This window comes from Procambarus clarkii, chromosome 35, assembly GCF_040958095.1.
Source record: "Procambarus clarkii isolate CNS0578487 chromosome 35, FALCON_Pclarkii_2.0, whole genome shotgun sequence".
NCBI classification, from domain to species: Eukaryota; Metazoa; Arthropoda; class Malacostraca; order Decapoda; family Cambaridae; genus Procambarus; species Procambarus clarkii.
Window position 1 is genome coordinate 31,100,884 of NC_091184.1, and position 25,329 is coordinate 31,126,212.

General features: G+C 38.1%; 1 protein-coding gene across 3 annotated transcripts; it reads left to right on the forward strand.

Moving 5' to 3' along the window:
- Nucleotides 1-586: 586 nt before the first annotated feature.
- On the forward strand, nucleotides 587-24,628 carry LOC123768482 (uncharacterized). 3 transcript variants are annotated; one of them, XM_069336259.1, is made up of 7 exons: nucleotides 588-867; nucleotides 3,440-3,625; nucleotides 19,746-19,891; nucleotides 20,175-20,337; nucleotides 20,822-21,074; nucleotides 21,458-21,587; nucleotides 21,914-24,628. In XM_069336259.1, the coding sequence occupies exons 2-7, from the start codon at nucleotides 3,487-3,489 to the stop codon at nucleotides 22,097-22,099; spliced, it is 1,017 nt and encodes a 338-aa protein (XP_069192360.1). In that variant the 5' UTR covers nucleotides 588-867; nucleotides 3,440-3,486; the 3' UTR covers nucleotides 22,100-24,628. The 3 variants fall into 3 exon arrangements, with proteins under 3 accessions (XP_045615025.1, XP_069192360.1, XP_069192361.1); XM_069336260.1 differs by having other exon boundaries at nucleotides 3,440-3,622; XM_045759069.2 differs by lacking the exon at nucleotides 3,440-3,625 and having other exon boundaries at nucleotides 587-867.
- The last annotated feature ends 701 nt before the right edge of the window (nucleotides 24,629-25,329 follow it).

Below are 25,329 nucleotides of genomic sequence, written 5' to 3' on the forward strand. Positions count from 1 at the left end.
TACATTATTATAGACAGCCTCACTCAGTCTATTATATCTACCATATAGGCGCACACATATACAATATATAATTATGAATGATGCATTACGCACATTAAATAGATTCGTATTTGATTTCGAAGTTAAATTATAGTTTCTAGTATCTTCGGAAAAGTTATACTTTATCCATCATAAATATAAAATATAGGTTATCTATATATATATATATATATATATATATATATATATATATATATATATATATATATATATATATATATATATATATATATATATATATATATATATATATATATATATATATATATATATATATCGGCTACTAAATCACTAATTAATCGCGCATAATTAAGTCCATATAATAGCTGGCTATATATATTTTACAACCAGTACAAATTAACAACCATATTCCGTTGAACAGTCACAAATAAAATAGCACACAGGGATAGACATATGACGTTAGTGTATACATAAATCCGGTGTAAACTGGAGGATGCATATTATCGGGGTGAAGGATATCCTGGTGGAGTTGGGTGGCGTGTATGCGTGCGCAGAAATAAAACGTCGAGCGGCGCGCATGTATAACCCAGGCAGCGCCTAGCAGACAACGTTAGTACTCGACAAGCGCTGGAGCGAGGGGGAAGGTAGCGCCGTTGCTCCAACCTCCTTGACTGGGACACCCCCGTAACCGCGTTCGTAAAGATTTATACGAGTGAGACTGTTGCTTCAGAGTGGTTCTGGGCGTGACCATCATGATTGTTAAGGCGGACGGCGCTGGGCAGCTGCGTCAGGAGGACCAAACCACCATGTCTCACTCCTCGCCCATAATACAGCTGGCCCGCTCCTGTAACTCTTTCCTGATGCAAGGTATGTTGTGTAGGCCACAACTGTGCACTTTGAATAGCAAGGGCTGTATTATGGCGGTAAATTAAATGGGGGGGAAGGAATCTGTTCCTTTGGTCAATAATTTCTCCTCGTTTGGTACCGTTGCTTCTAGTAAGTTCTATGTTCTCGTGAAGTATTACTTATTGACAATAATTTGCTCAAAATGTATAATATTTTGCAATGCGTTAGTTGACGATAGCAAAAATAGCTGAAGAACGGAATGTATTTCAGGATTTATTTTTAAAACTCCTCCGGTGGAGAAATTAAATATTTACAGGCCTCTTTGTAAACCTAATTTATATAACGTGTAGTTTTGATAAATCCCCATTGACAAGTTTAATTGACATTAGTGGTTGGTAATTAAAACATGTGAAGGTTTGACCACTATCAAAACCACGTACAGTAGTTTGCGTTAATCCTGTATATTTGTACAGCTCGGGAACGTATGCGTATATTAAGATTGCTTATAAGAAATACCTGGATTACTCAAACATGTTCAGACGTTATATTTTTTTGCAGAGATTAAATAAATAATAAATAAATGTTTATTCAGATAAAGTACATACAAGAGGTTTTACAAAAATTGATACTTATAGATAGAGCTATAGTACATACAATGCCTAAAGCCACTATTACGCAAAACGTTTCGGGGAGAATTAGTCTGAGGCATTTGTCATTAAAGTCTATATCAGAGTGACGGCGAGATGGTTAACGGCTCGCAATGGGCTCCTGAAAAGCTTCCCAATATTAGTATATCTACGTTACAGCCTTGATTACCTGGTTAAATTAACATGCATCGACAATTTCCAACTTTGAAACCAACATAGTGACCCCAAAGAGTCTTGAGTGTTAAAGGACCCAATACATACAGTGGGCGGTGGTGAACAGGTTGCAAACACGTACGAGAGTAGACCTCCCTGAACCTTCACCAAGCGGGTACTGTATATGTAGTAGCTACAATAGGCAAACGCTGGATGCATTCTAGAGTACAGGCTTTAAATGGAGTAAGTCTTGTAGACAAATACAGGGACACTAGGTTTTTTAAAATCTTTTGGTTAAAAACTGGGTTAATTAGAAAAATCTAAACTACACTGCATGAATTGGCAAACAGTTTTATTACACACACAATATCTGAAGTCTTGCATTGTATTCGTTTTTTGCTTAAAGTAGATAAATGCCATGTAGTGTGAAGACTAATAAAGGTATAGCTTTTTTTATTCTTTAATTTTGCTACATAATCTTAATGGCTTGGCGATTTCCCTTGATAATTCCCTTCCCCCCCATATCCAAAATATTTTAAGAGTTGGCAAAACCCCTGTCAACATAATTTATTATAAATACATATTGTATTTGTTTATAACTAGCAGAAATAATGGGTGCTGATTAGCTCAAATTGTTAATTAAAAAAAAAAAAAGATTAGGTCAGATAAGAACCTTTTATGCACCTGTAATCCATTTTGCGCTTCGCTCACAGGATGACGTATGCGATTATTAATCAAAAACTGTTGACAATGATTTCAGAATGAGTATGAGGTACACAATAAAAAAAATACCTGGTAGTGTATCCTTGTAATTTAATACATTTCTTACATTCGTGATATTTCTCGTAATTTTTTCCCCACATTCCATAAGAGCCTGAGACTAGTAGTGGTAATATAGAGAGGTTTGCTGATTTTATTAGAATATCCATAGATGTGTGGCTCTTGCGTGATAGCATATTAATGGAGCAAGTTTAAAGATCAACTAACCATAATGTAGGATTGAAAACAGGAGACCCTTTCACCCAAAGGGTTATAAACCCCATGAAACCGCATACCTGCCGAAGCCGTAAATGCTAAAACAGTTGAATTTTAAAAGTCCAGCTTGAAAAAAAATGAGGACAAATGGGAACCTTTTGACAAGCCGCCAACTTCCTGTCCTTGTCGAGGCGACTAGTGTATTAGTGACCTTTCAGGTAAATTCAGGTAAATTTTTGACATATCCTCCACTCGCCAACAAAATGGGAATGGACCCATAATATATTAAACTAAACTGAAGAAGCTCGCTCTTTTTAAGCCTCTTGTGGCCAGTAATGTTAGTTTTAAGTATAGACGGCTGATGCATGTTAAACTAGCTAGCAAGTGAAGGCTGTAACCTGGTTACCTATGATAATTTGAGTAATTTCATGGCTCATTGTGTGTGCCACTAAACTTTTTCACCAACTCCAGTGGTATGGCGGTGGGTGCATAACAAATAAACTAAATGATCTACAAAATTTTGGACTTGGTGTATTATTCTGGTGTATTATTCTGCCTGCTTGTAGGCAATCCAAACTCCTTTAAAACAATATTCTTGGCTAACTCGGCAGTTTTATCTCGCATTCGGCGATGAACACGAGATGGAATCCACACAGTTACTATAATTAATAATTTTGCTGTATCTTGTCTAGCTTCATGCACAACTATAGGTGGTTTTATAGATTCGTGCAATTTTTGTTTTTCTTAACCTATCCATAAAATATTTTGTAGGCGAAAATCTTGGCTCCCATAAATGTAATTTGAACTTGTCAATAAAGGACGCGACTGGTAAGCAGTAGCAGGGAATGTTGCCAGCGTGGGTGTGATGACCCGTCTATGTGCAGTGAGGGAAGTGGACTGTTGCATCAGCAACCCATTGACACCACCGTTCACAGGTGTTGCCGGTGGCTCCCACCATCACGGCCAGGGCGAAACTAACGGCTTCGCTGCCACTTCAGCAAGTAGTACTGATACATTTTTTTTTGTCTTGGCTTTTATAACATTTTCATGGCACAAGTCTTTTTTGAAAACAGGAATTTAGTTTAGTTAAAAGTTGTGCATTGGATTATTGATGACGAGCAAGATTATGTTCGTAATGTTCTTAATTAAGCTTTATTTTTTAAATCGTTCGTCTGAGTCATTATATATCAAACTTGTAAACGTGAATAGCGGTCAGGTAAAATTGTGTACTAATGCAAGTTTTTTTTACTTTTAACGTAGGCTTTATGCTGTTAATTTACAAATATTATTTGATGTGGCAGTAGCATCAGTTAACTTATTACAATAAGTTACAGGTAAACATCACTAACCTGTAACGCATAATAATAATTATTAGTAAATAATAATTCAGACATTATCCCAATATCACGCTGGGATAATGTCTGCACAGGACAATGGCGATGTATCATCAATATCACGTTACTGTTCTTGAATCTTGGTAACTACCTGCCTCTATGCATAACTGCGATGTGTACGAAGTATTCTCTCGTTATGAGCGCTTACAGCAGAGTGCGTAGACTGTTGCATCCTGTACGACAACTGCGGCAGTAGTTGCATGACGTGGCGTTTAAAGTGCGACCGTCTCGCCAGGGAAAGATGATTATCCTCATGCATGCAGTGGTCTTGAAGAGTAGATCCTCGATCCTGGTTGTCTCCGGGGGGGGGGGGGTCCTGTTTAGTCTACTCTTATATCCTCTCTTGCCTAAAGACCTCCCCTCGCATAGCTCTCGTCTAGAAACTGGTTCGATCTGGAACCCCAGCAGCCAGTGCAATCCAGCTAGAACTGCTTTGTGCGGATGTTTTTTTATATATCTCTAGTCGGGTATGAGGAATTGTAGAGCATGCCCCTGATATACGGAAGTAACATAAGCAAGCTCTAAAGATAAATTGGAAAAGGCACAGTGTTAATGTACTATTAAAATTTCGATCAATAGTTTTCATCGAGAGGAGAGTTTTCTTAGTGTCGCTTAGTACAGATGTTCCTGTAGGAGCAGCAGAATTGCCATCGTGTACGTAAATTGCTTTTAATTAAATATTGAGGGGCAGTGTTGTCGGGGAAGGTCGGTCCCCCCCCCATCCCCTCTTGGATGAGCTCGATGGTGTATTGATAATCCTTTTAGTTTAATGTATACCGTCCTATTGAGGTAAAGGTTACACACACGCATACACAAGGGCTCAAGAACTGAACGCCAAAGTTGGTTTAGCTAACAAAGATAAAACAGAGATAATTTAATATGCATCAACTGTATTTGGTTGATCAAACGTCATTCTAAAGTGCCACATCATGAGCGAGTTTTGGACCCCATTATACCCATTACATAGTAAAGTAAATTTTATTCAGGAAAGTACATACATAGTTGATTAAGAAACATGATGTTGGATTTATAGATAGAGCTAGTACATAAAATACCTAAAGCCACTAGTACGCATAGCGTTTCGGGCAACATTGATAATGTTGATGAATGTGATGTGAATGTTCATTGTCATTATTGAATGACAGCAAGGTTTCACATAATAGGTTAAGGTACTGGTCCTCGAAGATTTTTTGTCAAAGTTTGTCTCTTAAGTTTTTTTAAAGTTTGTCAACTAAAGGTGCATATCCTTTGGCAAAACTCGTTGCCTTTATTGTGCATTCGGAAGCAAACACGAGATGGAATACACATGAATTAAACTACTACAATTTAATATTTTTTTTATTTAAACGCCTCATAATCATCCCGTGGGCGATGATAGATAGGGTTAGAGGGGTACATAATGGGTTCAGACACTGAACCCCATAATTCGTTTAGCTTCACAAGTGATACTTGCTTAGCTAGTTACACAATTGTATATTACGGACACGTACATATACTGTGTGTACATATGTATTGCTTCCATTATTAATAATTGTCACGCTTCACAAGCATGGTATTGGCAATTCGGTGGTATGCTTACCACCGAACGGAATGAACACTTAAAATGAATACGTATGGTCAGACTGGCTTGCTTTTTAAATAACACAATCGTGTAAATTATATATATATATATATATATATATATATATATATATATATATATATATATATATATATATATATATATATATATATATATATATATATATATATATATATATAATAATATAATTTATTTATTTATTTATTTATTTGAGTGTGAGGAATATAGCAAATAGTTCGGTTTGAAGGGTAGATTCCCAGTTGTTTAAGAGGACTAAAGTGTACCCTCTTGTGTGAATAAATGGCTTGAGCGAGAATGAGTATCATTCTGGCTTAAGGCGATTGTACTTTGCGTGGAGACTAAGCTTGGTCTGATAATTAACTTCATGGTTGTGAAGGGGGGGTTGGGATTATAATTTGGAAGGGAAACTTTTTTTCACGGTGCAGGGAAGTACCGTTGTTCTGGGTTGGTTCAAATTGTGAACCTGATTAAGCGCAGGAAATAATTCTAAATATATACAAATATATGTAGCACCAACATGGAATGTACATCTTCTCTCTTCCCCCCCCCCAAAAAAAAAAATGTAAAAGAGCTAGGAGGCCTGGGATGCCTTTATGAATCAGATTCTGCAATCACTGAGACTTCATCACAACATTCTTTCCTGGTTAGGAAGAGTATAAAACCCACACTTGTATATTTGTAAAATTTATGTAAGGAATTTAGTCTTTCGCACTCTAGATTGCTTTAAGGTTTTTGTGTGTGATTAGGACGAGACTTTTGTTTTCACTTTTTTTATCCCGACTTATCCTGCCATGTGTGACAAGACATTACCATTACTAATAAGAGTACAAATGGGAAAATTGTTATTCACATTGGTAAGCATTTCCTCAGGGTAAGAATAGTGACGATATTGAGGTTAAACTCCATTCACTGTTTTAAATGTAAATATTATAGCCCAGAAGGGATTGGGGTTCGTTGCTCCTGACGTGTAGAGGCTGAGAAGTGCACTCCTCACCAACACAATTAGGTGGGAACAGGAGTGCAAGCTGTGTGTCTACATGCAACTTCATGTTTACCATGGCAAGCTGCCGCATGGTGTTCTCACAAAGCAGTTTACCTTCACATTTGCAACCCGGAAATACCGGGTTCACTTTATGGTACCTTGAACGAATTACAGTATTAGAGGGGGCTTCTATATAGGTTTTTAATTTGAACATTTAAAAATTTCTTGCAAATATATTCACCTGATAGTTCCTTCTAATTATTTTCATATTTCTCTGCATTTGATGAAAACTGTGAGATGCATGTGAATGTATATTAATGGAGAAGTTGAATTGGCAGTTAAAATGATGCGTGAACGTGAAGTCAGGTTACCAGACAGCTCTGGTTCTCCATGAATGTTTTGTTGTTTGGCAGCGACTGAAGGCCACGCAGCGGTGTATGCAGCTCATGGAGGACTCTTGGTAACCACCTTGTCGAGGCACTGGAGACTGGCACGTATCAACCCCCACCCTATCCTGCAAATGAGGTCATGAAAACGCAAAGTACTTCAGTGAAACTGCGTTAAACGTTTAACAGAACTCGCGCCTTTGATTTCCGCCTATCTGAATACATTGGCTTATCCTACATCAGCTAATCTGATGCCTAGCCATAGGAACTATATATAATTTAGTATTTCATTAGGTATGTAAAATTTAATGTTACTCTTAAAAGATGCGGGCTGAAAATGTAGCAAACTGGCATGATTTCAAAAGTACGGTGGTGAAGATATTTTACAGATAGTCTAGAATGGCATGATTGCCGTTGCAGTAATGTACTAAACACCCTATATTGTAATTTAAGTAATTTGGTTGTACATAGGTCAGGCGGTAAACCTTGAGAACATTGAGCTCGTACATAACAGTAAGGATGTTCCTGATGTACTGACGGATTCAGCCAGACCGGGTCAAAACTATAGACGTCTTCTTGCACGGTTTTTTACCCAAGAGAATTAGTAAAGTGAAAACCATTTAGGAGAGCGGTGTATTGTAAAGGTGAGCACACACTGTTGTTCATAATGTTTTGCAATCGCTGCTGTTTAGAAGGCACAAGATGCACCTTGGTGCTCAAGTTCCTTGACTGCCTTGTTTGCTATGTTCAGCGCATAGCTTTTAATTTGTTTTATATGGAACAAGAAGCCTGTGTACATTATACTTTAGGCTTGTATCGAGGTCACTTAAGGTCGAACTACGGACGGCATTTCTTTATCTCAATAAACATACTTAAACTACTGGCATGCCCTAGATACAACCCCACAACAGTTTCCCCAACTCCCGGGTCCCTATTTACTGTTAGGTCTCCAGGAGCATTACACGAAAAGAAACTTGCCAAACCATTATCTGACCTGCCTGGATATCGAACACGGGATCCCTGATTGAGTCGAGAACGGGCTTGTCTATCCCTCTCCTTATGTCCTCTTGATAGTGATGGTATATTCTCAAATGCCAACCCATCATAGATTGCCAACATGGACGTTAATCTAACCAACAAAAGCCCCGTTTGAGTGAAAAATGTTTCATTCAGCCGATTCCGGTCGAACTTTTATCAAAGTGCTTTTTGTTTTTTTCATTTTCTATGGTTAAATCTCGCTCCAATGCTTCATCCATGTATGGCAATTATTTCTAATTACCAGCAGAGCCTAAGCAGCTAATAAAACCCGTGTCTAATTTTAAACACAATTATAACATTTATATTTGAACATAAAAATTTTGAATACACGGTACAGTAAATTTGAAGTCTTGGATTGGCCTCTGCTCCAAGCTCACGGCATGACTGGCTACATAGCCAAATATTTCGGTTAATGCTTCATCATCCCGGTCGAATTACATTTTCAGGTAATTAAATTTGATTACGTTTAATTATAAGGTTGAGACGTTTACCAATCATTTTCTTGTCGATGCAGAATAAAGCTGAAGTTCTGAACTAGAGTAATTTCCGGTAATGTTACTGCGACTAGTCCTGTTATACTAGTATTGGTTTCTGTTCTTGTGCACGTGTTCAATAACGTTCTTGTGCACTGTTCAATAACGAACACGCTGTATCCGAACTTAAATACAATCAGTATATGCCATGCAAGTTTCCTAATGCTTTTCTATTAACGAGCATCACAAACATTGAAATTGTGTTTAAATATTAGTTTTTCTTTTTAATTGATATTAACTGCTCTATTCTGTTCAGGCTAACCTCCACGAAGAAGCTTAGGCGTAGAAAAAAAGTTAAAAAAAAAATTGTGCTGAAAATGGCGCAATTATTGACATGTTCTGAATCTAGTATCTTGTGATTTTAACTAATTGTATTGGATATAATATTTTTTATAGTGTAATTATCGCTAGCATTTTCTAAAGATTGTGATCGGTATTAACCAATCAACTGGTACAAGAGCTTCAGCGGATAATTAGATAAAAGTATCCAGAGACCACGCTAAATCCTCTATATGAAAGAGGATAATAGGACGGACGGGTGCTGTTATACAAGGACCGCGGGAAATGGAAAAACATGAGTTACAGCCCCGCTCCTGTGCCAGATAAGTCCACTACGGGCTCACCATAGCCCGTGCTACCTGGAACTTTCTGTTCAGTAGCCGAATCTTAAACAACATGGGAAAAACATGGGCTGTGGGCGTGTCAGGCAGCGGGGTCAGTGTCAGGCAGCGCGGCCCAGGCGGCGGCAGGGTCGACAGAGCTCTCTGGGAGGAAAGAGAGAGGAAGGGAGGGGTTGGTGGTCTTCATTGATGACGTAGGCGGCTCGACCCACCTCCACACCCAAACTGGTTTATTCTAGTCTTCAGCAAGCCATACAGTGTTCCTTGTGAGGACTCCCATATTGCAACACTTATTTTGTTCGTTAATTCGTTTAGTGAACTATTTCAATGGTTAATCTTGGTTTGAGGCTGTTGTATAGAAATTAATTTATAATACTGTCATTAAAATGACCTCTTCCTGGACCCCAGACCCAACTCCATATGTAAATATACTGAAAGATAAACTGACCGGAAATGCATTTAGCACTTGCATATTAAAATATGTAAATACCATCATACCCATTCTATAGACGGTGGCAGTGAAGTTACACATCATATATTCAGGAACTGACCCCAATATTCTTCAAACTAAACAATTTAAATTTGTAATAAACTAGTTTTCATTTGCAGTGGTGGTTGTATACTCTCGTAACTTTTAGGATGGCAAATGTATTTGTAAATAAATTTGATCTACAGCTTTAATATAAAATAAATTCGATATAGTAGGCAACATGTACTACAGCCGCCAGAGTATCCCTGACCTTCCGGGAACAGGAAGCACGTGGTTTATGAATGTCTTAATTGGCGAGTCGTGGGCTGGGGAGGTTACATATTGGTGTCTAGTGGGAAGTGGGCTCTAGTTTATAGTCTGCATACTAGCCTTGTTGCACTATAATTTAACATTGCTAATGCTTGAATTACTAGTCGAATCTTGCTTTAAAGCTGTGGATGAAGGTGCCTTCCGCCGCAGCTTTCAGTGCGCACCACTTGTTGATCCGTACAGGATGCCTGCCTTGTGGTCATGCTGAGGATTTACGTCCTCGCCGCCCGATCTCTGACCTAACCACCTGGTTTGTGGTCTTGCAAACTAAGCTACTCGCAGCCTGACGTATGAATCATAGCCAGGTTGATCAGGTATCCTTTAGAGGTGTTTAAAGAAATCTCTTGAGCACAGCGAGAAGCCGGCCAGTTATGCCCCTTTGTGTATATGGAGTATTGAAATTTCTTGGGCCTTTATTCTCTCGGGGTACCAATTGCACCTCTGCTTTTTAAAAGGGTTATTTTGCACATCCTGCCATGCCTACTGGTCAGTGATGGTTTCTCTGTGCAAATTTGGAACCATCCCTCAAATATTTTTTTTTATCAGGGGAAAGCGCCAAGCCATTACGACTTTAAAGCACTTGGAAGGGGTCAGGATAAGGATTTGGGATGGGACGGCGGGAAGGAATGGTGCCTAACAACTTGGATGGTCGGGGATTGAACGCCGACCTGCATGAAGCGAGACCGTAGCTCTACCGTCCAGTCAAAGTAACGATATAAATTATGTATCTCACTCGCCTGCCCTTTTAAAGAATACCGATTTAAAATTTTGAATCTGTCCCGATAATTGAATGTTCAATAAGATTTTGTGAGAATGGATTCTAGCAGATATATCCTTACTCTAGTACATACCCCCTGACCCCCATTCTCAATGCTCCCCTCCATTTCATGCGTTTAGAGGCAGATATTTTTGAAGTGTGGCACTGCAGCTGACCCCGATTGGCATATGTCAGTCACATACCCCAGATCAGTCCACCCTGCAAAGTTTGGAGTGTCTAGCCCCAACCCTCAACCTTGGGCAGATATATAAGCAGTGTAGGGAGATGAGCAGATATACTGACTGGGATGTATTAAGTATAGATAGGAAGGGGGTCTCATGGTTATCCATACAAGAGCCCGCCAATTCAAGGTTACTAGTACTGCTTGGCTCGGGCTAAAAGTGTGTGGCAGTGGAACCACCTGCTGGTGTGGATGTTGCCAGAATATAAGCTGTCGCTTGACTTATTCTTGAACCTTGCATGGGATTTTACAAGTGTATCAGATTAAGATATTTAAACCATTCAACGGATACCTGAAAATTTTTCAAAGTATACCACCTTTGCTTACTGCAATTAGCATCCGTGAATAATTCTTCGGCTGGCATTGAAATGTTCCTTTTTAAAGGATCATGTCGTGTTACTGAACTGTTTCACATTGAACATAAAATTTTACCCTGATTGCTGTAATACGCTACCGTTGCCAATAATAGATAATCTTTAAACGTATAATGAACCGCTGCAAACCTACCACTGTTCTAGAGTATCTTGAGTAATTACTATTCAGAGTAATGTCTTCATACAAAATGCTTTGTGCTGGAAACCTTCATTCGTTGTCTGCCCCGTTACAAATATCAGACTTGTAACCTTTTGTGCAAAAATAATCCTATTCATTAACCCATAGATAAATGGATGATTCAAGATGTTCTGAACATTGTCCAGTCTCTCGAATTTATTGCCATGTATTAATTTGATAATTTAGCGTGGTATGCGGTGAAACTTGTTAACCAAACACCAGAAATTTAATAACACTCGGCCTCGAAACAGAAGTGGAACGAGGCTGACATTAGATTTTGTAGTTTCTCAAGGCTGTCCTGCAATTGGGCCAAGGAACTCGTTCACGGGCCAACTAGAGCAAGTGCGGCTAGGCTGTAGTTCACAATATTTTCGAAGAGATTGCCTTTATTTAATAGTCGGAGTGACATTTGGGTCATTACATAGTTTCGCGAGGCAGAATCCTGGGGAAGGTACTAGAAGACGCACTGTGCGTTAGTCGAGCGACCGAGCATTCGACGTTCCTGCGGTTCAATGGAGATGTAAATACCAAACGTTTGGGAATAAAAATGCATGCTTGGATAAATGTAGGTTCAGTGCGTGGTGAGAACCCATGAATTATGAATAGGCAAGTATACACAAGGAAACATTAACACACACATGTGAACCAATGCACGTACTGAAGTTAACACTATATAGACCCTATTTTATAGTCTATAAAATACTTTAAATTATATATGGAGTTGTATATTTAAAATACTTTCAAATACACTTGAAACAGGACACACACGCATGGCAGTAGGATCAATAGTGTGCAGCGTAATTTTCCCCCTCCCTGTATCTTGTAACCTTGAAAATCCTTATCACATGTCCTTATCCTACCTTGTCCAATTTATTTTAAGATCATTAAAAACATACTGCGTTACTCTGAAAGCCATACTTTGTAAACCATACAAGCTGTGTATTGTCAGTGCCGCAGTCGTCTGCTTGACCTTCAGTATTTCTCGGGTCGAGTATACACACATTGCGTCATGGTTCATCGCCCAGAGTGTTCGGTTTACAACAATGCTCGCCGAACGTTTTGTTGCTAGCGTGGCAGTAACCTACAGTAGAATAATCACGTGGAAGAGTTGCTGCGCAATACTCGGCTACTTTAAAAAAATATTGCAAGATTTGCTCCGCGGGCTGCCTTGGCAAGCCAGAACCCGCTCCCGCAAATACTTTCTGCCATAGCCAAATCCTAGATTAGACGAAATCTTTGCATAGTTATAAATTTAAAGCAAGTTTTGGTATTGCTGGCATGCTTTATGAATAAAATGCATTCTTAAGCAGGGGATGAGTCACAACGTGGCTAAAGTATGTTGACCAGACCACACACTAGAAGGTGAAGGGACGACGACGTTTCGGTCCGTCCTGGACCATTTTAAAGTAGATTGAGTGCATTCTTAAGTTTCCTATATCTAACAATAACACTTAACACACGGTTGTCTTCGTTCTACTCACAATCGGGGATCCCGGGTTGGATTCCCGGGCGGGACAGAAATAATTGGGGAAAGTTTCCTTTCAGCTAGTGCATCTATTCACCTAACGGTACATAGAAATCAGTGAGTTCGGCAACTGTTGTTGGGTTGCATCCTGGGGAGGGTCGGTCAGTGTGAAAGATCTTGGTTAGTTGTACACACGTGCGTACGTCCTCTCCCCGACAAAACTATTATTCATATTAATATGGATTATTAATATGAAATAACTATTATTCATATTAATATGGATCACGCGTATAGTACAAAAATCCTAATTTAATGGGCAACTGTCACGACCAAAGATCACATTAACTCAAAAAAAAAAACTACCACTTTAGTTCATGGCCGTAAAAAAATCTACCACTTTAGTTCATGACCGTGCTTTCTCTTGTGTGGGTTATCTTCATCAATCAAGCAGGCAACCGTAAAGTTGTAGATAGCATACTAATAACCAATGTTTCAGTTTCTCAATGTCTACCTTCTGTCGGTCATTAGGCTACTCTGCCTAAATCTTGTATATTTTCATACCAATTACATTAACACAGTACACCACAGCCTTCCCCTACGAACTTGTCTGATAATTTTGGACAGGATGAGTGAGTACTAAAAAAAAAAAAATTGGCAGAATCTCCATAACTTTGAACTTGTAAAAAAAAAAATTAAATTTCCGTTGTCGTAATCTTCACGGTTACTGGCTTATGATTACACAAGTAATGTTAAGATACAGCGAAGGTCACATGGCGTAGATGGTGCTTATGTTAACACCATGGTGGATGGTGTTAACAAGACATTTGCGAATGGATTATATAGTGCACAATTGCTAGTTCCATTGGGAGAACTTTGATTTGTAGTTACTCCTAAAGTAGGATGACCGCTTCTAGGGTTACCTAAACTGAGAATAGACGATTCTTGGAAAACATTGAAATTTTGTCAAGATTAAAGAAATGCAGTAATTGATCTGGTTTTATGTACAGAAGCGCTATGGGCAGTTTTTTTTTAATATTCTTTAGACTTGTTTAATTTTAATTTTGTTTAGACAGTTCTAGGACTGGTTAAGAATGGTGTTGCTATGTATGGTCTTTGAAAAGCAGGCCAAACGTGGATGAGCCAGTGGTATGAAATAATCATACCTATAGCTACTTGGATGATAATACACACTTGCCCCCTCTCAAGTAAACACACAACGGTCAGCAACACAACCTAAATCTTCTTAGTGCTGTATAGTACATACATAATAAATTAACCCTGAGATTGTGTGTTAGACGTATAACAGGTGTTATGGATAGTCTTTCACTTGATGCCTTTTAGCATTTCAAGTGCTTAACATATTTGGGGGTGAAAAAGGCCAAGTTTTGTACATCATATCCGCAGTAGCTCATTGTTCCGATAATTTACTGGCAAAACTTGGACGTTTAACGCTTACTTACGGCCTACTCCTTCCAATTACTTTTCACTCTCCATTAAAGCGGCCAGTGTTCCCACCTCGGCCTAAACAGAGGAAAAGAGAGGTGGTTTTTAAAGGTTAAAATTCAATATATGGCGGGAAAATTCGTGGCAATGATTAAACGGCCATTTCCAAAATAAAATGTTATTGGGAGCACAATATAATTAAGGTGTCTGAGTTAGTTTCTCTAATAAGAGGAACATGCAATAGGCACCATGACTAAATACCCACTAATGGTTATTAAACAATAACAATTCATACCTTCGGTCAACACCAGCATTCCCTAAAACAAGAATTACCATTAATATTTCGTCAGTACGTGACGTATAACTCTTACCACCCCCCCCCCAAAAAAAAGTAACTTTACTAGAATTTATCAACTTTGATGCAGGTCAAAGGTACCCCCATTGGTGCACACAGAACCTCTGGTAATTTAAAAAAAAAAAAAGCTCCCCAGCTCGCGACAATATTGGCAGATTTACAGACTACTTTTTCTCGCGGTTGTAAAACACAAAAGCAACAGTAGCAGCTATGAGATAAGAGTAACCTTTAACTCGTTTAACCCTTAGTGGCTTTAGGTATTGTATGTACTAGCTCTATCTATAAATCCAACAGTATGTTGTAACTCTGCATCTATGTATGTATTTTTCCTAAATAAAATGTTTGTTTGTTTACATTGTCAACTTTTAATAACAATTAGGGACAGGCAATAAAAGTATTGACTGGCCTACGCTTATGAGAGATTGGAAACTTAACATCGCGTCAGCTGTTAGTCTAACTGTAAGGGCTAAAAAATAACTAATTCAACCCCAAGGTAAAACAACTATATAACATGAATTATTATTACAGAATTAGACCGAATTCTGCTGGTTGCCCTACATGGAAAAATCATGATAAACATGTAAAATTACCTTGAAACCACAATATACTTTAAGAACTAAATTTATTTTGGCTTCATAAATGACTACATAAAAGAATTAACATTGCCAGCCTTGCAACGGTATGTAAATTAGTACTGTAGTGATTTTGGCTGGTGCTTGCAATTAAAATAATTTAGATTTGGTGAGAAGTAATCTCTTAGCCTGTGTGTAACAGTCAACTATTATCAACAGCTTCGTAAATTTGTCTCCACGTAATTGTGATGAGTTCTGTAAATAGTTGATCATGGATTAGAGGTTAATTTACGTGGGTTTGAAATGTGTGATAGAAGCCATGGCAATGAGACTGATGAATGTGTACCTTGTGGCTCTGGGAGAAGCTGAGAGTTAAACTTTGGCCTTCATTCAACTTGCTTAGAATTCCTGAACACACCCCCCCCCCTGAGCGCTAAGTTTGACATTGTTGTCGGGGGCTGGGGTAAATGACGGGTAGAGCCCCCTTCCTCGAGAGAGCGGGGCAGCTTACTGATACACTAGTGTCTCGCCTGTATCATCGTTTATATCCAGATTAGCAGCAGACATGTTGAATCATCATTTCGGCACGAGAAACTCGTGTTGGTACACGGTCTCATGCTTATCAAGATTTTTAGTACATGGTTATTTTGGCTGTACTGAACTACAAAAACTATATTCCTTTTACTTAAAATGTTTTAGCATTTCTATTATTGTACAGTGAATATTTAGTTTACTAATTTACGGGTGGATAAATGATCGGAACAATTGCTTAGCAATGACTGACTGTAGCAAATGATCAGGCTACATGAATTAGGATAGACCGAAGTGTGTTTTGTTTTCGGACTTTTGGGTGCACTGATCATAATCTACCAAAGATGGATTATACGACCCATCCTCATGTTTAGATAGTACGTACTGTATAGTAACGATGTGAACCATCGTACATAGTGACGTAATGGACAATAAGATAGAATTTCGTACTATTAAATTTGGACTATGAAAAAAGGTTTTGTATATTTTGCTATTAAAACTTTACCATCCTAGGCCTAATGAAAGGATGGAACGTGTGGTGAGCTTTAGTTTTTTCACCTACTGAACAAAATTTCCATGCAGCAAGAGTTGTAGTGAGCCCATAAGAGGTTTCTTAACTTGTTTACCCACATTTACCACCTACAATAATCAAACGGGGATATTTTTCTTAAAAAAAATAAAATATAGATCATTTTGAAAAATGCTTAGACATCTCTTGAATGTCTGTGTCTAAATTAAGTTAGAGCTGTGTCTAAATTCAAGCATCTTTTCACACTCCATCTATAGTGACGGAGGGCGTGAGAATAAGTTTGCTGACGGTTTACATTTAGTAATGTCTACAACAGCAAGTAATTAAAATTACCATACCAAGAATGGTAGAAATTTCCATACGTGCACAAACATACCAACTTGTAACCTGTTTCACTTCTTGGCACCAGTTGAGTGGTTAATAACTACGGCGTAGACACGGAACACATCACAAGCGTGAACGGTCTCATAATCGGCGGAATATCGACATTCTTAACATTAAGTTCTTTGGTTGTGGATAGTGTAGTGATTATTGAGGATATTAAAGAAATAATTCCCAGTTGAACCTGTTTAGGGCAGTTATTGGTACTGAATGTTTTAATACTGTAAGCATAGCATGAACTGTTGCAGTATTTGATACTGGTTAAAGTGCCATCTAGAGTTGGTTGATTGTAAGGAATTAGTCTTGAGCATACCATTATTGAGGTGATTAATATACACAATAATTGAGCGCAGAGGTGCATCTCGTCCACTGCCAGGCACGTGTTGTGTTGTGAAGCGGCTCTGTTGTCTGGCATTGATCTTGCAGCAAGTGGGAGAGGTTGCAAGACTTAAGGTCATGCAGTGGGTGTTACTGGCAGGTGACGCAGGACCGTTTGTGGTGAATGTGGGAGTAGGTAAAGGATGCGTACAGTGCTCACGTTAATGTTTTTTGTTAGTCTAAATGTTGTATAAATGTTGTTGGCATTCAAAGTACTAACAAATATGATGGAAACTAGGGCGACTCGTTCTTTAACTTGGTGTCATGTAATTAATCACTGATCCTTTAATCCATGTCTTTGATGTAATGGTGATACTAACTTGTTTAATTACAAAATAATAAACTATCCCTTGTAATTACGGATATGGCGACACTGGTGAGCGTGCAGTATTTATAGGTTGGCGACACTGGTGAGCGTGCAGTATTTATAGGTTGGCGACACTGGTGAGCGTGCAGTATTTATAGGTTGGCGACACTGGTGAGCGTGCAGTATTTATAGGTTGGCGACACTGGTGAGCGTGCAGTATTTATAGGTTGGCGACACTGGTGAGCGTGCAGTATTTATAGGTTGGCGACACTGGTGAGCGTGCAGTATTTATAGGTTGGCGACACTGATGAGCGTGCAGTATTTATAGGTTGGCGACACTGGTGAGCATACAGTATTTATAGGTTGGCGACACTGGTGAGCATAGACCATTTGGTCACCACTTGGTCCGGGAGACATCTCCCGTCACGCAGGGTGCAGTTGCGCCTCCACAGATCTCCAGTATCATCTTTTGATACTGGTAATGGCTCGAAAGGGCCACCACTTACGGGCTATTCATGCCCGTGCCACCTCTTGGGTGGCTTAATCTTCATCAATCATCATCAATGGTGAGCATACAGTATTTATAGGTTGGCGACACTGGTGAGCGTGCAGTATTTATAGGTTGGCGACACTGATGAGCGTGCAGTATTTATAGGTTGGCGACACTGATGAGCGTACAGTATTTATAGGTTGGCGACACTGGTGAGCATACAGTATTTATAGGTTGGCGACACTGATGAGCGTGCAGTATTTATAGGTTGGCGACACTGGTGAGCATACAGTATTTATAGGTTGGCGACACTGATGAGCGTGCAGTATTTATAGGTTGGCGACACTGGTGAGCATACAGTATTTATAGGTTGGCGACACTGATGAGCGTGCAGTATTTATAGGTTGGCGACACTGATGAGCGTGCAATATTTATAGGTTGGCGACACTGGTGAGCATACAGTATTTATAGGTTGGCGACACTGATGAGCGTACAGTATTTATAGGTTGGCGACACTGATGAGCGTACAGTATTTATAGGTTGGCGACACTGATGAGCGTACAGTATTCGCGGGTTGGCCATTTTCTAGTAGAATCAGATCTTGACATCTGGTGGGTTGGCCATAGTAGTACTCGCCTAGTTGTTTGCGGGGGTTGAGCTTCAGCTCATTGGTCTCGCCTCTTAGTCAATTCACTTGTGTATATATTCCCGAGGCTATTAGGTGCTGTCATGTGTACACTTGAAACTGTATAGTCTCTCTTCACCACATCACTGCCTAATGCATTCCATGTGTTAATTGTCCTGACACTGAAAAAAAAAAACCTTGTAATGTCTGTGGCTTATTTGAGTACTAAGCTTCCACCCATGTCACCTTGTTAGTGTTTTCACCCATGATTAATAGTCAATTTGTGTATAGTGAAGATGTACACTGCATGTAACCATGCTTGTAGTGAGGATACACTCGTATTGACTAAAGACGTCACCGCATAAAATGTGTAGTGTATGGGAACTGTAGGGGCCTGGCTAGGTCATCCACAGCATTGAAAATATAAATTACATTTATGATTTTGCGTAGTTAACAAATGTGCTGGAAAAAATTAGAGTAATGGGGGGGGGGGGAACAGGACTTAACAAGCCACCAGCTTCATGTCCCTGTCAAGGCTACTAGTTTTTTTTTTAATTTAATTTATATATATGCAAGAGTTCTTACATTCTTGTACAGCAACTAGCACGCATAGCGTTTCGGGAAAGTCCATAATGCTATGTCTACCGGAAATACACGCCAAATTTTAACAAACAAGTACCCATTTTATTGTTGGGTAAACAGAGGCTGCAGTTAAGGATTGACGCCCAGTAAATCCTCCCCGGCCAGGATACGAACCCCGGATAAAGTTCTCGCGAAATACCAGGCGAGTGTCTTAACCACTACACCACAGGGACTGCTTTATGGTGACCCTTGGGTAAATTGACCCACTACCTTGGATACCTGATAATCCATGAAAATGTGTAAAATAGTATAAATAATTTGTAGTGTTTGTACAGGTATTTAAATATAGTGCATTGTGCCGTTTAGTGGCATTTTAATGTAATACTGTATCCTGTAACATTAGAATTAAGTTCTATTATATTAGTCTTTTAGGCATTAATTTAGACCCTTGCCCTCAATCTTGTTAATAGTTATAAAAGTATTACTAACGTTTGTGAAGTAAATAGTTTTCTTCATATATTAAACTATAAAATTAAATGGATGCATTTCATGATTTTCCAGGATTGATAAGTTTGCAGGGAGACTGTCGCCCGTTGTTTGTGTGTGGGCGTCAAGTTGGTGCTGTACGCCCTGATGTTGCTTGCTGCCTTCTCGATTATCCTCAGGTGTTTACTCCAACTCCAGATGCCTTTATACTGAACGTACAGGCAAGTGCAATCATTTAATCAGGAAATGTATGTTTCTCTCTCAATGTTTGGTACAGTGTAATATGTTTGTGATGTGTGTCTATGTATTAACACGATGTCCAGAACGGGGTGAGAATAGCTTGAGCTACCTCATCCCTTTGTGTGTATTTTACCTCAATAAACTTATTTCAGTCATTTAATGTCGCTTAAAAAAGCATTATATAAGGTAAATGGACATAAATAGGGGGGGGGGGGAATGCTTACTTTGAATACTGTTTATCTAATGGATTTTTATTATTTTCAGCTGGACTCTTACACTAAACGTTCAAATGCTATCGATGTTGTACTTAGAGACCTGAGGGCAAAAAATGTTTTGCGAGCACTCCGTGGTTGGCGAGACGAATGTTTTAATGTGTGGGCAGACTTTGGTGTCGAGCCTCTATTTAAAATGGAAAGGTCAGCTGTTAGTAAGTATATGAAGAAAAAACATCTTTAGTCTTACCTTATTTTAAATGCTCAACCTTTTAATTTAATAATGTAAAAATGAGTTATCTTATTGTATTTTTGGTGGTAAACCTTACTTGTATTTAATTGCCCAGTACAGTGTATAGTACTGAAAACAAAAAATTTGTTGCAAAAGATGTGCATGCTCTTTGCAGTTGTGTAGATAGTTTAAAGGAAATGGTCAAAGTATTCTAAATCCACAATTTAGCTGGCTTTGTTTTACATTTTTTTAAGTCCTTAAGACTTTCTGGTACTAAAACATTAATGTAGTTTGCTCCTAGACTATAGATAAAGTACGTGCAAGATGCATAACTTCATAAATTCTAACAGTACTGTAATTGTATTGCATCTACAGTATAGGCAACACTAAACTTGTAACAAAATATCGTGCATGCATTTACAAATAAAGATCCTGATCACTTTCATTCAACCTCTTCTGTTCATCAGCTCTTCTAGGAGTGCGTGCCTTTGGAGTACACATTATGGGATATTCAAGATCAGCTGAAGATGGTACAATGAATATTTGGGTGCAGAAAAGATCACTGGACAAGCCAACATACCCAGGCATGATAGACACCATGGTTGGTGGTGGTATCACTGCAGGACTTCAGCCCTTCCAAGTCATGTTAAAAGAAGCGCATGAAGAAGCTGGAATTCCTGAAGACATTGCAAAAACTGCACATGCTGCTGGAACAGTTTCGTAAGTGTGATGCTGTGTAATACTGTACTGACATGTTTGTACGTTGGCTTTGTTGCCTTCTAAAAAGAAAATTGAAATTATGGTTATGCCGAGATGACACAACACAGCTGGTTGTGGGAGCCATTCTTGAATGCCATTTTAGGTTTTGTCTTCAAATATTGTTTAAAAAGAATGCTGAGGTAACTTAATTCCACAAATAGAAACTTTAAAATGCTTAAAGATCAAAACTTTATTTTAAAATGTTTGTAAATTGTACACAATACCCAGGATTTGGTTTAGACACTAATTTCATGGTTCTGTTGCCTTTTTTAAAAATCAGGCACAAGTTAGGATGTAATTAGGTAATGTTTATACCAAGCCTCTGAAATAAAACATCTCTTCAGATTCTTCACCGAGACTGAGCGTGGTCTGCATGCCAATACTGAATTTGTGTATGATTTGGAGTTGCCTCCAGATTTTGTGCCGTGCAACAATGATGGAGAGGTAGAATGTTTTGAGGCTGTATCTGTTGAGGTAAGTTTGAGGAAGCCGCCCAACTTGCTAGAGCTACTGGCTTATTCTGTTAAGATTCCTTCCTAAAGCTTTTTTTTTTTTGGGGGGGGGGGCGGTTAATTTTAGTCAGTTTGTGCCAAAATGTCTTCCATCATGGGGTACTTTGAAATTTTTGTAACTATGGTATTCATTAATTTACTGTTTATTTCCTAAATGTACCTATAAACCCCCCCCCCCACTTCTTTCATTTGAGATCTTACATCTTAGACACTAAATTGGTTTTCTGTTTATAAAATACTGTAGTTGGACATGTGAATATCATATAAGCAATGTTTTCCTTTTATTAGGAATATGTGGAGCGTGTGACATCAATTAAGTACAAGTTAACATCGGTGCCTGTTGGCCTCGATTTCCTTGTGCGGCATGGATTAATAACTCCGGACACTGAACCAGAATACCCTGCCCTCGTAGAACTTTTACATGCCCCACTTGACCAGTTATATCGTAGATGGCCTCAAAGGAATTCTCTTTAAGTCTTTCAAAATACTTAGTTGTGTTTTAGTCATTACATGAACCAGTATTATTTGGTACATACAGTATTTAGTTTTTTTTTAAATTGTACTGTGAAATATATTTTTATTAGTATAGTTATTTTAGCACTTACATTTTTATTACACATTTTAATTTATTAATTTAAAGTTTAATAGTCAAAGCCATTTTCCTAATTCTTGAACAATTTGTTTGTGAAAGTTTTCAAGATATTCCATGTAAAGCAGGCTTTTGAATGAATGATCATTAAATTGTGGAACATGTATGCATCAAAGATTGTGGTGTGAAATGGTAACTGTTGTAAAGTCACTCGTGCAAGCGTGACGGTGGTGCTTGTATTGTGGTGTAATTCCTTCGGTGTATAGATGGGGTAGCAGTAAACCTTTTGCAGGTGCTGACTATAGAAATAGGGGTTTACAGAAGACGTGTGATGAATCGTAAAGAAATATTTACAAATAACATTACTGTACTTTAAAAATAGCTTCATAAGTAAATCAGATTATGCTTTATTCAATAATGTTCAGCACAAGTGTATTTAAGTATACCTTAGAATGTATTTTTTCTAAATGTTTGTAATTTAGAGAAGTGGCACAAAATGCAAACGGCATTTGTAGGGAATGTTACAGAATGTTGCGGGCACATCAAAGCACACACAGTAGTAGAGCTTTGAATGGTAATGCTACACACCAAATTTGTAAAATCAATAGAGAGAACTTAAGAATTCATAATTTTTTTAATAGTTAATACACGTGCATGTGTAGCCATTTATACAGGAAAGTATATACACTGTATATGCATTTATATTGATAACTTTCAATATGTTATTTTGGTTTTATGCAGACAATGTATTCCTTCCCAAGCAGGTGTATAGGTATATACTGCATAGGTTTTAGCCAAAAAAAAAATTGTGGAAAAATAACTTTAGAATATTATATTACATACAAAATTATAGTACGGTGAAAGCAAGTATGTTCTTTTTTAAACCAGTTCCATTAACTTTCCCAAGCTATGAATCTCATTTGAAGATTATGAAATGTTTTTGGATCCTATTTAAAATTGAGAATTTCTTATGTTCACCAAACCATGGAAGTCTGTGGATGAAGGTAGAAGCACATTAAAGTACAGTATTCTGGTTCTCTTGGTGGATATCTATTATGAGGCAAAATTAAGATTGTGCTTACTAAAATTTTATCGGGTGTGGAGAAATGAAAGGACCGAATATGAATGCTCTAAAACATAAGAGGAGTAATAAATGTTTTCATAAATGTGTAACTCGAATTAGTTTGGTCCAATGGGAAAAGCATTGAGCATGACTTAAAAAAAAAAAAAAAAAATTCATGTCTAGATGGAGGCAGTTTTCATCAGCAGCGCACAACATAGCACAAGGGTTGAATTTTGACTGAAGATTAAGGCTACATATATTTACATGTTGGGAGTGATGTAACCAAAACAATGAGTGACTGAAGGGGGGAAGATTCATACAAGGTTGGGCGGGTGTCCTATTGGAAAGATGGGACTGACAAACGAGTGATAGATGCCTCTTGGGTAGATTTGACTAGAAAAATGTCAATCTGTAGTAGATTACTGAAGTTTATTTGAACTTTTGAAACATTATTCTAAACACGTAATATAATGCTGTGTAATGTGCAAATGTAGAAATGTTGATGGGTTACTTAAATTTGTTTTGGTCCAAGAGAAAAGATTATAAAATGGTATAAATGTGATGGATATATATGGGAGGGAGGGGGGCAGTTGTCATGACTGAAAATTTACATATTGGTGTATAGCCTGTGTTGAGTATTCTTGTACTTGGAGCTTTCCAGTTCAGTTCTACATTATAATAATAGGCTGTGTGAAGTAGTGACCCTAAATCATTACTTTCTTAATTTAAATACTTAATGATAAAAGGCAGAGTAAATGTTGTACTGTAATAAGTATGTTCGATACCAAAGTAACTATTACTCGCTTTTCAAATCCTGAATTAGTCCAGAAAAAACAAAAGTTCCTTAGCCTGTACTCATCAAACTAATCAAAGTACTTTTGCATGCATAATTCAGTAGCTTCAGATCTACCCTTCCCAAGTTATTGCATTGTGAAATGACTTAAAATACTAGAATAAGTAATGGTTTTTGTTTAAGATGTACTGAAACTAGGTACTGTACATTACTTTACGGAAGCATTATAAAAGTACTTCACATTACTACATAGTATCTGACTGTAAAGTAAATAAGTATAGTGACCAGCTGTAGATTTACTTTAATTTGAGCCAGTTTACTTTAACCAGAACTTGACTAATAATGAATGAATAATATTTAGTATTTATTAAATGAAATATATTACTGTACCCAAGATACATTGAAACAATACTGTAATGTTTGTGTAAATGCATATAGTATAGGTAATCACCTGTATGTATTTGGTGATTTTGTGTAAAGAGAAGAGCTAGAATTTGTTTATTTTATATGGAGTATGTTTAGCACTATTTTATTGAAAGCAATAAATATATATTTTTTTGTCGACTGTCTTTATCATTTATAAATCTACCATTAATGCTGTGGGTGGTAACTTTGTTGAGAGCCAAGACATTATACATCTGCCTTTAAATGTGTGCAGTAGTGTTTTTATGCATAATTACTGATGGTACTGTATGAATTGTAATAATAATGCTGGTAGCAGCCCACCAAGTAATTATCAAAAGAAGGCAGCAAACCGGGAAGGCTAAGCAGTCCACCAAGCCCCCACTTGCCATGGCAACGGGCCGGAAATGAAGTTGGATTAACCTTTGTTTTGAGAGTATTGTACATATTGCTGACCATATGACAAAAATCGGCCAAGAAAGAGGTGGGCACATTTTTGGATTGCCAAAAAGCCTGACAGTACCCTATAGGAGACTAGTGCACAAGCTGGAGATAAAGGCATGAGTGAAGGGGAAGGTATGTACTCGCTTGGATAAGGGAGTACCTAAGCAACAGAAGTGACATGCCGAGAGATGCGGTCTCAGAGTAGCAAGACGTCACCAGTAGAGTCCCACAAGAACTGCCGAACCTAGTTAAAAAACAAGACAGAAGATTCGGAGGTATGTCACCAGACTAGTTCTAGAAATGAGGTATGAGCTATGAGGCTACAGCATTACTACACGTGGAAAATATTAGAGGGGCTGGTCCCAAACCTGCACACACAAATAACATCACATGAGACCAGAAGACATGGCAGG